Raw genomic sequence first — 12,044 nt, forward strand, 5'->3', positions numbered from 1 at the left:
TTTAATTAATATTATAAAAATATGTCTCTATTAAATACTTAATTTCTTTTAAGTTATCTAAATACTATCTATTTAATTTATCAACAAAATGAGACTACTATTAATTATATCGTTTCTATAGTTCATTGACCAACTTTTTCTTTCTGTGTGCAAAATAACTGTCATCTTATTATAATTATGACAGAAAATTAAAAGGTGGGGATAGTTAAAGAAAATCTTAAATGAACATATTCCAAATAGGAATTGAAAAATACTAAAAATGATGAGATAGTCAAATTTAACGGATGTGTAAAATAAACTGTACTATTGTTCCTCAATAAATTCGTATGCAGACTTATTTTTGCGGTCTCTACTTATTCATTGAAGTGTGAAGGCTGAAAATTCATGCACTTCACAATCGAATCCTTCTCAAGCCTATCCATTCAGAGGTGAAAAATGTCAGAGAGAATGACTATAGTTTCAGAGTGTTTCTGTGTTATTCTCCTGCTTTATTCATGTGGCTCCGTAGTTTGTGTCAAATACAACACTGGAGCAAGTATTGTGCCAGGCAAATTGAATGTTCATCTCGTTCCTCATTCCCATGATGATGTTGGCTGGCTCAAGACCGTTGATCAATACTATGTTGGGTCCAACCATACAATTCAGGTTGGAGTCATATAATCAATTATGTGTGTTGCATTTTGTTGAAATTATGTGTGTGTATGTTTTTTTATGGTTAATTTATTTTCAGGGGGCATGTGTGGAGAATGTGCTGGATTCGGTGGTTATGTCCCTGCAGCGTGACCAAAACAGAAAGTTCGTATTCGCTGAGATGGTAAAACATTGGAGTTGGTGTCTACTATTATAATGTTTCAGTTCAGTTTTTGGAGATTTTGTACCTTTTACTGACAAAATTACATAAAACCATGTTAAAATGATGTCAAAATCACTATCTATTACATCTGACTCTTTTCTTATTGAATTGAAAGAATAAACTGAATTCCATGTGAATGACAGGCATTTTTCCACAGATGGTGGGTGGAACAAACTCCAGAAACACAAGCGCAAGTGACAAAGCTAGTGGATGCTGGCCAGCTAGAATTTGTGTACGTTGATTCTGATCTGAGTTATGAGTGAAAGATATGATGTGTTACCTCTAATTGTTTATCTATCTGTTTGTGAAAAAAGGTTCTATGAACTAAGAACACGTAGTTGTGTGGAACTGAGAAGAATATAAATCTGAGTCATTCAATTACATAGAGTAAGTTGAAGTGAGTGTGATGTGTTTCTGTGATGTAGAAATGGTGGTTGGTGCATGCATGATGAAGCAACTACTCACTACGTAGACATGATCGATCAAACCACTCTGGGTCACCGCTTTATCAAAAACCAATTCAACAAGGTCCCTCGTGCAGGGTGGCAGATTGATCCCTTTGGACATTCTGCTGTTCAAGCTTATTTGCTTGGTGCTGAGGTTCCTCTCTTCACTTTCTGTCACTTCGTTTACGCTAAAATAATTATACTGATCAATGCCTTGCCGTGTCATGTCAATTCACATTTTCCTTTTTATGAATTGATATCATAATAACACCCCAAATGACTAATATGCTTTCAACTATCCCTGCAGCTTGGTTTTGATTCAGTGCACTTCGCTAGGATTGATTATCAGGACAGAGAAAAACGTAAAGTTGATAAAACTCTTGAAGCTGTGTGGCGTGGCTCCAAGACATTTGGCTTTTCAGCCCAGGTTTGGTTTTGTTAAGTCATATTTTCTCATTAACAAAACTACTTCAACTTTTTAATTTACCTTTTGCATCTTCAACAGATTTTTTCCAACACTTTTCCTGTTCATTACGGTCCACCGAAAAACTTCCATTTTGAAGTCAATGACGACTTTGTTCCCATACAGGTTCTTACATTTTACCACTAAAACTTGAACATTGCAAATGTTGTGCTGCATATTTATTTGGTTAAAGCACATTGCTCACTGTATGTTACAATTGACGACTGCAGGATGATCCCCTTCTATTTGAGTACAATGTGGAACAGCGAGTCCAGGACTTCATTGCTACTGCTATTACACAAGTAGGCTCGTTCACTACAGTATCTTCTGCTATTACACAATGTAGTTTTATTAGAAATAACAGAAAAAGAAAAAGATTCCATGTTCTTAATTTGATTGCATCAATAATAGGCAAATGTGACTAGGACGAACCATATCATGTGGACAATGGGCGATGATTTCCAGTACCAATATGCAGAGAGTTGGTTCAAGCAAATGGATAAACTAATTCACCATGTTAACAAGGTTTGTGTTTGAGAAGGACACAAAACAACCCACTTTTGTACGTTGTTTTGTATCATGATCAGGCAATAAACACATGTTTCTGCTTGTTTTGATGTTGTCAGGATGGCAGAGTGAATGCTTTATATTCTACCCCATCTATTTACACTGATGCAAAAAATGCTGCAAATCAACAATGGCCACTGAAAATTGATGATTACTTCCCGTATGGATCGACTTGTTTTGTTAATGAAGTAGCTTATACTCTGATATATGCTTATGTACAAACAAAAGATTGATTGTTGATTATTGATGATGATTTTTATCATAGGTATGCAGATGATCCATATGGTTATTGGACAGGCTATTACAGCAGTCGCCCAGCCTTTAAGCGATATGTTAGGATCCTAAGTGGATACTATTTGGTATAATTAACATTGGCTTCACATTTTGTTAGTTAGATTTTCTAATCAAATGAACTAGGGTGGATTATATAAATATCATAACCTTTGCTAAATGTTAATATTTATATATAGGCAGCACGCCAACTTGAATTTTTTGCGGGAAAGAAATCCACTGTAAACTACACTTCAGACCTTGGAGATGCTCTGGCCATTGCACAGCATCATGATGCTGTCTCTGGCACTGCCAAGCAACACACAACTGATGACTATGCAAAACGACTTGCCATTGGAGCCTCAAGGGTCAGGAGATTAACTCTTTCAAAATTTAACTCTCCATACTGTATTTGATGTCCTATTTTGGCATTTTTGTGTCAGTCAAATATTATAAAATCAATGATTTCTTGTAGGCTGAGGATGTTGTTAGTTCCTCTTTGTATTGCCTTACTAGCAAGAAATGCACAGCACCCACATCGGCATTTTCCCAGGTAATATTTATAAAACAAACTTAACATTCTATTATGTCTCTATTCCTAGTAGAATGCTTTAAACATTGGACTCAAATGCCATGGTTCACGTAAACTACAAAATCATATTAACTTGTTGAAGAAGGTTCTGGTACCATGGGAGCTACTGGTTAATTTTAGGACTGTTCTTTTCTTTTTCGGCTTCTGTAAGCCTTGTCCTTGTAGATTATGAATTTTAATATGTTTTTCCATATATTGTTTGATTTGACAGTGTCAATTACTCAACATTAGTTACTGTCCACCAACAGAAGACAGTATTACACAAGCGAATAGTTTGGTATGTTACCATATTTTGTTTAGAATTTTTGGTTAACTTTTTTGCTTATAACGTGCTAACGATTGCTGCCAGGTATTAGTGGTGTATAACCCACTTGGATGGAATCGTTCAGACATTGTAAGAATTCCAGTGAGTATCTATTAATTTGCTTGCTTTTGGTATCATAAAATAAACCAAGTGCTATTTCACGTCATAACTTATTGGACTTTCTTCTTAGTTTACCATATTTAAGTGGCGTTATACTGTAATGCTCACTTTCTGCATTTTTCACTGTGCTCAAATGCAATGCTTCTCTTAATTGTTTCATTAAATTTTCTGTACTTCATCCAACTTACATCTGAAGGGTATTATCGTTTGCTTTAGGTTAATGACGCAAACCTTGTTGTCAAAGATTCATTGGGAAATCATGTTCAAACACAATACATAGAAGTGGATAGTGTTACAGCAAATTTAAGAGAAATCTACGTCAAAGCCTATCTTGGGGTGTCACCAAATCAAGCCCCAAAGTACTGGCTTATGTTTCAGGCTTCGGTACCTCCACTTGGATGGAGTACGTATTTCATTTCTAAAACAGAAAGAAAAGGTATTGTTAAGCTTTACCCTTTTCCTTTTTCTAACTTCAAAGTCTAATACCATGCTCAGAATGCTAACCGGATACACATTTGATTGCCATACTCGTAATTTTCTATTTTTCTTTTCATCTTTTCTCCAAAGTTTCTAAAAACAATACTTAACTTTAATTGAATTCAATTTTTATACCAACACTATGTAAATGTTAATTTTCAGCACTTTCATATTTCATATCCTTTACTTGTGTTTCAATTTAATTAGTTGAAAGCAGAAAGGGATTTCTTTCGCACCTCACCACCAGTCAGAGAAACGATACAATTGAAGTAGGACCTGGAAATTTGAAGCTGTCTTTTTCTTCAAAGTCTGGACAACTCATACGCATGCATAATTCCAGAACTGGAGTAAGTAATTTTGAAACCTAATTCGCCCAGAAGATTAATATTCCAAATAGGGCTAATTATATGAATGTGTCTCTTCATATATTCAGTTAATTAACACTATATCGAGATATATTTTGAAGGGTGCAGATTTTTACCGAAGAATTTTCATGTTTTTTCAAATATTTTTTCAGGTAGATGTACCAATTCAGCAAAGCTATCTCTGGTATAATTCTAGTGTAAGTGTAGGTCTATGATTTTGTATTTTAAGAACAACACTTACTATTGTTCGAAGTATGCTACAATATCAGCTTTGTTATTCCTCCAGGATTCTGGCGCATATACTTTTCGGCCCGATTCCCCTCCAAATATTGTTTCAAAATCAGTAAGTTTCTACCTCTAACTGGTTAACTCAAATATTGAAGTGTTTTAGTTTCTAAATTTCCCTATAAAAGCATTTGCATTGGGTCTTGATGTTTTAACTTCTGAGTTGAATATGCTATTAATTTCACCTAGATCGTGGTTCATCGATAAATATTTCCTGGTATTTTGCCTTCTTTATATGTGTATTCACATTTGTTTTTATGATGACGAGTTTCCCAAAGAATATTACAGACATTTTTTCTCAATAGAAACACTTGGTTTCATCAAAAAAGAATCACAAAATAAGAAGTTATTCTGAAATTTTGAAACCCACCTGCTGTGTTTACAAGTTTTTCCTCACAATGTGGGACAATGTTTTTCAACGTTCATTTATACTTTAACCTCTTAAGTGGTAGAAAAGTATTACATTAAAGTAGTGTGTTTATCCGTATGTTGCTGTCAGATGTAAACTCAAGTATTCGACTGATTAAAGTATAGGTTCAACTGTTTGAATTGACAAAAAATAATGTTCTAATTAGACACCTAGCTAGCAAAGAGTGTTCAACTTGTGTGTCGTGAAGATGTTAATATCGGAAAAGGTCCGACACAACAACAATCTGAAAGCACGAACGTACTTCCTAGCAAAATATTGTGCTTCCACAGATGCATTTTGATTTATTTGATGCAATGCAGGTTCCCTTCAAGATAATCCGCGGACCATTAGTGGACGAGGTTCATCAGAATTTTAGTTCATGGATTTACCAGGTTAGTGAAACAGATAGACTCTTAATTGCTCTATATGACCATGGGTGTTTTTTATTCCCGAATTTAGTGGAGGTGAACTTAAAACCTATTTCTTGAGTTGGATAAGTGATAATGTGGAATACATATGCCGAAAAAGAATTGGATTCTTGCAAGAGGAGAAACAATAAGGCATATAACGTTGTCTAGGATATCTCACAATGGTCATTTTAATTTGCAGTCTTCAATTTGCATTACATAGATTAGAAATAACAAGGATTTTGAAATCAAAAGATAAACACATAAAGACCATTGTAGTGGAGGAAGTTTTAGAGCTAAAACTCATCCATTTATAATGGGTATTCTCTTTAATTGCTTACATAGTTTTTTTAGTGCGTGAGGAACTTACTGGTTTATTGTTTATTTTGTTTAGATTACCAGGGTTTACAAAGACAAAGAGCATGCTGAGATTGAATACACTGTAAGTCGCATCATCTAGCCTAGTGAAAGATAACTTATTTTCAAGGTGTAGCTACTAAATAAATACCGTGGCTGTTAGGTGGTCTAATAATGTTGATTGTGAAGTTGTAAAAAGAAATATAACATAAGGATATTCTGACATATTTTTGAAGATTGGTTCAATTCCTATGGAGGAGGATGGAGTTGGGAAAGAGGTAATCACACAATTGACAACAAGTATGCTGACAAACAAAGAGTTTTATACTGATTCTAATGGAAGAGATTTTTTGAAACGGGTAAGTCTCTTCTACAAATTTTCTTCGGTTTATCCTGCAGTATTCCAGAGGTTAAAAAACATACAAAATTAACTTTAATAAAAATTATGCAGGTACGAGATTATAGGGAAGATTGGTCCCTTCAAGTTAATGAGCCAGTAGCAGGCAACTACTATCCAGTAAACTTCTTTGCTCGGTTAATTTCTTCTGGAGTTTTTGTTTTGGTTGCTAATAATCAATATCCAATTGAAGAAAAGAAGAACAATTAACTTCTACTTTTCTAACTTATTTTTCTCCCATTCAGCTCAATCTTGGAATTTATATTAAGGATAATAAATCTGAATTATCAATCTTAGTTGATCGGGCAACTGGAGGAGGCAGTATAAAAGATGGTCAAGTGGAACTTATGCTTCATAGGTACAAAACTAAACTACGAGATACTTTTAGGTTGTATACCAAGTACGAATTACTGATTTTTACCACTCCAGGCGACTGCTTTCTGATGATGGCAAAGGAGTAGCGGAAGCTCTTGACGAACAAGTGTGCCAAAATAATAATTGTCAAGGACTAACAGTATGACAACAATGTCCCAAATTAGTTCATGTTCAAACGAATATAATTGATTGAGTGAAAATTTAGTTTTATGCTCCCCTTTTCTGCATGTGCATGTATGCATGCTGATCAAAATTACAGAAAAAATGAGTGAAAATAATTATAAATCATTTTCGAAATTTTAGAATCCGACATCTTGTATAATTCAAAAATGGGCTTGTGCTTTAATTTCCAGTTCAAGAACTTGTGTTTTTGAGTGCTTGTTGTATAAAAAAACTACTGTGTTTGAGTGGTTGTTGTACATAAAACTGTCTCCTAGTTGTAGGGAAAATGATACCCAGTTCTAAGGAAGCCATAATCAAACTTACAATGCTCTCCACATAGTGTCTATGAAATTCTATCCCCTTTTTGTAATATTTTGTTCTTTGTATCAGGTAAGAGGAAATTATCATGTGGCCATCCACAACCTTAGATCTGGTTCACAATGGCGCCGTACAACTGGTCAGGAAATTTATTCACCACTGTTATTGGCGTTTTCACATGAGGTATGACTTAATGGTAACTATTTCATGGATTAATCATCGCCATATTACATATTCTTAAGATATTTATTGATCAGAACATGGGAAATTGGAAGGCCTTCCATGAGACCAAAGGAACTCTCATTGACCCTAATTACAGCTTACCTCCCAATGTAGCTCTGATAACTCTTGAGGTACACTTACGCCGACAGAACTACTTGCTAGAGCACACTTGACTCTACTCTGTCATTCTTTCTCTCTAACTTAGGTAGTTTTGCAGGAGTTGGATGATGGAATGGTGCTTCTCCGTTTGGCACATCTATATGAGGTATAATAATTTAATCAATATCAAATATCATTTTCCACTTCACATTTTGTTTTATACATACTCTCCTCTCAGGAAAATAATGCATGAACAACACAAATGTGATGAGAAAGAAGTATAAATATGATGAACAATATGATAATAATAAATGGATAATATGAATTAGCCAGTACCAATATCTATATATCATTATTCGTCATATGTGAAATCTACTCATCAATTTTTTTCTTGTTTTAAATGTGATTAGTCTGGTGAAGACGCCCAGCTTTCAACTTTAACCAAAGTTGAATTGAAGAAAATGTTTATCACAAAAACGGTACATAAAACTCTCCCTAGCTTCAACGTCCACTGAATAAATATACATTTCCAATTTGTTGAAGTTTTTATATGTGAAGCTCAAACTTCCTTAGAGAATCATTATTTAGATATTTTTTGAGGCTACTGTCTGTGTGGAATAATTACTGTTTGGTGTTTTATTTTATGCAGATAAAGCAGTTGACTGAGGTCAGTTTATCAGCTAACCAAGAGAGGTCAAAAATGATGAAGAAAACATGGAAGGTTGAAGGGGACAAAGGACAAGAATCAAATGCAGTTAGGGGTGGTCCTGTCAGCCAAATCACTCTTGTAGTTGAACTTGGTCCAATGGAAATTCGCACTTTCCTACTGAAATTCTAAAAATGGCAAACTCAATATGAATATTTTATCATAAAACATGTTCATTGCAATCTTCTGTATCTTATTGTAGAATCCTGTTAGACTATTAATTATGCAAATTAAACTTACTGTTAATATGAATGGCATGGCACTACACATAATTCAGATAAAATAACACGCTATCTTTATGAAATCAACACATGCGAGAATGCTTTTGAAAGAAAAATAAAAACGGACTTACCTGAAATTCCTCTGTCTTCTGGCTTACGTTCCTTCCCATTGGCTTCTCTTTCTTAACAACATTGGAAGAATAACGTTGCCCAAACCAATTTCGTTTCAGAAACAAAGCTATTCAAAAATGGAAGAAGAAAGAAAATAAATATAGAAAGGAAAAGCTGATTTAAAGAGGAGAAATCGGATCTTTAGAAACTTATTCTACTTAGCTATATTAATAGCAGATATGGATGTTTAATTATCTTTTGTTAATGAAGTAAATAAAACTGTCATGTATTCGATTATATCTAATAATTATTATTATTAAATTTTAGTTAATTAATCTTTTAAATTTGAATGATGAAAATAAAATTAATAATGAAACCTATTAATCATTTAAGAATAATTTAAAATTTGTATTCACGTATTTCTATTTTTTTATTTAAACTTATAAAATTGAATTTATTTTGTAAGAGATTAAATTTTTAGAATTTATATTTTTGTTGCAATTCATTTAAATTTAATTTCTAAAAAAGTTAAATTTATTTGCACTAATTTTTCATATAATTTGATTTGAATTGTACTTAAGTTTTTTTTAATGGGTTAAATATGTTTTTAGTCCCTAAACTATTAAGCGAATTTGCTTTTAGTCTTTCTTTCAAACTAAGCTACATTTTGGTCATTCTCCTTAAGGAAACCATAATTTTTCGTCTTCTAAAACCAATTGCGTTAAAAATAAGTTGAGGTGGCTAACGATGGTGTGCCATGTCATTTTTTTTCTAACACTAGTCAACTTTTCCCAGCCCCTCCCTCTCCCTCCGACTCTACCACAACCACCTCCGACGCCACCTCCGACGCTACCTCCGGTGTTACCTCGAACACCTCTGTCGTGATCGCGAACCGCTCCTTCCTTGCCACGACCGTCCCCTGGCCACGTTTTCCTCCTTTGCAATTTTTGTTTTTCTCATTTTTGGATCTGGTGTTGTGTGAGTCATCTAATGCTTTGATGGATTTTTGTTCTATTAGAGCCTTTTAGTTTAGCTTACTGATATGTAGTATGATTATTTCTTACTTTATAATAGCTAATTTGAATTCACCCTTCCAGATCTTATACTTATTCCATTCACTCTTGATCGCGAGCTAATTACTTATTACTAATTACTTCCTTGACCAATTCTAAAAGCACGAATTATGAGTGCCTAATTACTTTTTAAAATATCTGAGACGGATATTTCGATGAGATATTTGTACCGTTCAATTTTGTTGCACGAGCTAAAAGACATTGGAATGCATCTTGATTCGTTAGGATATGGAAATTGTTAATGGAAATGCATTTCACGAGAAAGCTAACATTTGAACTGATAATTAGTGAGATCTATATTGGAAGCTGACCTTACACACTCCGATGTTTTTCGGTTTAAAATATGCTCCTTGCATTCACTTTAAGTTTATAAAATTGGGACTAATTCTATTATTGCTAGAAATGGAGTTTCTCAAACCATAGTTTAGAATCTAGTCAGTGCTTTTATGTTTTTAACATGTCTTTGTTTCAGTTTCCTCGTTGTATTTTCCATGTTTTAAGTAGTTGCGTTAAATTTTAGATTTCCTACATCAATAAAATAAAATCTTAAAATATTAAGATGTGCGAACATTCGACTGCTTCTAATCTGAAAGTTTTGTGAAGTGAAAATCATTATCACTAGAAACTTATTATTATATTGAATGAGATTTTATCCTATCCAATGGTTGAAAACTATACTGTCAGACTCTCAGTGACCATTGCTTCTTTGTTTTCTTGATTTCAGATTGTGGGGAAGTCCAGAAGTGACTTGCAGGAGGCACCACAGCTAGGGGCTGAGTTTCACGATGGCAGAGGTGAAAGACTTCAAGATCCGGCTCCAGGGGACGGCTGTGGAAAGGAAGGGGCGGCTCGCAATCACACCGGCGGTGTTCAAGGTGGCACCGGAGGTGGCGCCGGAGATGGCTGTGGTAGAGTCGAGGGAGAGGGAGGGAGAGGAGGTGGAAAACGTTGACTAGTCAGAAAAAAAAATGACATGACACACCACCATTAGCCACCTCAGCTTATTTTTAACGTCGTTAGTTTTGGAGGTCGAAAAATTATGATTTCCTTAAGGAGAATGACCAAAATGTAGCTTAATTTGAAAGAGAGACAAAAAACAAATTTGTTTGATAGTTTTAGGACTAAAAACATATTTAATCCTTTTTTAATCTAATATAAGTTTATATTTTATTTTTTAAAATTTAAAAATATAAAATATATATGTGGATATCCAGTGATATAAAAAAATATACTACAATATTTTCTCAGATACTCAATCGATAACATGATGACTAACAGATATGTCAAATTAAGTACAAATAGGTAGAAGAAGATTAAGATGACATGGGTGGGGGTGTAACTATTGCGTTCAGGTAATATAAATGAAGTAAAATTAGGATTTGAGAAATAAATTAAAAATAAAGTTTTAACCTTTAACCTAAAGATAGTTTTGAAAATAAAATAATTTGAGGAGGTGCATGAAACATGCCGTGAGGAAGGAACACTCTATTCCTAAATTCAAGATAAAATATAATAATTTTTTAAGATGCTTAAATTTAAAATAAAAATTTGTTTAATTGTTTATGAGTTTTAAATTGATTTTTTTTAATCTTTCTAATCTCATAAAAATATACTTTTAGTCACTATCCATTCTCATTATAGATTTAACATTATTATCAAATAAGTTTGAATTACAAAAAAATATACCTTGTTCTTATTTATTTTGTTCAATTAAACATAAACCTAATATATTCATCTAGGCACCATAAAAACAATAAATTAATTAAGATGTTAGAAATAAATATATACAAAATCAAGAATTGGATGAAAATTGCGAGAACTCTATAAAATAGGAAAAGCAAACATCCCTATTTGTGATTAAAAAGACCAAATCATAAATTGAAGTAAAGTAGCAAAATTATATCTAAATAAATGAAATATCGTTGTATTTGTTTTATAAACATTCATTTTGGCAGCATTTGAACAGGAGGGACGAAAATAACTTTTTGATTATATGATCATAAAAATAATTTTAAATTTTAGAAAAAAGCAAACTTATTATATTATAGGTTTAAAAGACTAAAAATATATTTAAAAATGTTTATATACATATATAAACAAACAATTTTTTTTTATGTAATATTCTCATATTGCATATTTTGTTACTATAAGCTCATAATCGGCTCATAGTTGGCCGAACAATAAAGGTTCAAGAGAATCTCTACATTACTTGTTCATGTCCGGTCCTGAGAAACGTTAAGCTGAGTTAAGACACAATAAATGTGACAACGGCCGTTAAATAATTAAGATTTTCATTAATAACCATTAAGAAGTAAATAATTGGCGAGATTTCTTTAAATCCTATAAATAAGGGTTTTAGGTTTGAAGTAAAGCTCACTCTCAGCTAAGGTTCCATAACCTATGTCTAACTTGAGTAATCAGAGTGTTTTTTGCAACTACCTCCCA

The 12,044-nt window shown here is 33.2% G+C and overlaps 1 protein-coding gene across 1 annotated transcript; it reads left to right on the forward strand.

Moving 5' to 3' along the window:
• Window positions 1–381: 381 nt before the first annotated feature.
• LOC124835750 (alpha-mannosidase-like) lies at window positions 382–8,440 on the forward strand. Its single transcript, XM_088100583.1, has 29 exons — window positions 382–645; window positions 731–814; window positions 997–1,085; window positions 1,279–1,453; window positions 1,607–1,726; window positions 1,805–1,888; window positions 1,993–2,064; window positions 2,174–2,287; window positions 2,389–2,489; window positions 2,595–2,688; window positions 2,800–2,967; window positions 3,075–3,152; window positions 3,403–3,468; window positions 3,541–3,597; window positions 3,832–4,051; window positions 4,300–4,439; window positions 4,610–4,654; window positions 4,744–4,800; window positions 5,472–5,543; window positions 5,953–6,000; window positions 6,152–6,274; window positions 6,367–6,432; window positions 6,558–6,670; window positions 6,742–6,826; window positions 7,240–7,350; window positions 7,425–7,520; window positions 7,607–7,654; window positions 7,899–7,967; window positions 8,138–8,440. Exons 1-29 carry the CDS (start codon window positions 436–438, stop codon window positions 8,324–8,326), a joined length of 2,994 nt encoding a protein of 997 aa, XP_087956709.1. The 5' UTR covers window positions 382–435; the 3' UTR covers window positions 8,327–8,440.
• The last annotated feature ends 3,604 nt before the right edge of the window (window positions 8,441–12,044 follow it).

Source organism: Vigna umbellata, chromosome 10 (genome assembly GCF_029865625.1).
Source record: "Vigna umbellata cultivar VRB3 chromosome 10, Vumbellata_1.0, whole genome shotgun sequence".
In the NCBI taxonomy this organism is placed as follows: domain Eukaryota; kingdom Viridiplantae; phylum Streptophyta; class Magnoliopsida; order Fabales; family Fabaceae; genus Vigna; species Vigna umbellata.

What these genes read in the sequence shown, in the direction of transcription:
- LOC124835750 (XM_088100583.1), top strand. Translation starts at nt 436, where the DNA reads ATGTCAGAGAGAATGACTATAGTTTCAGAGTGTTTCTGTGTTATTCTC. An exon ending in TTACACAAGCGAATAGTTTG is followed by an intron (nt 3,469 to 3,540) that starts GTATGTTACCAT and finishes GATTGCTGCCAG; the next exon opens with GTATTAGTGGTGTATAACCC. An exon ending in CAAATATTGTTTCAAAATCA is followed by an intron (nt 4,801 to 5,471) that starts GTAAGTTTCTAC and finishes GATGCAATGCAG; the next exon opens with GTTCCCTTCAAGATAATCCG.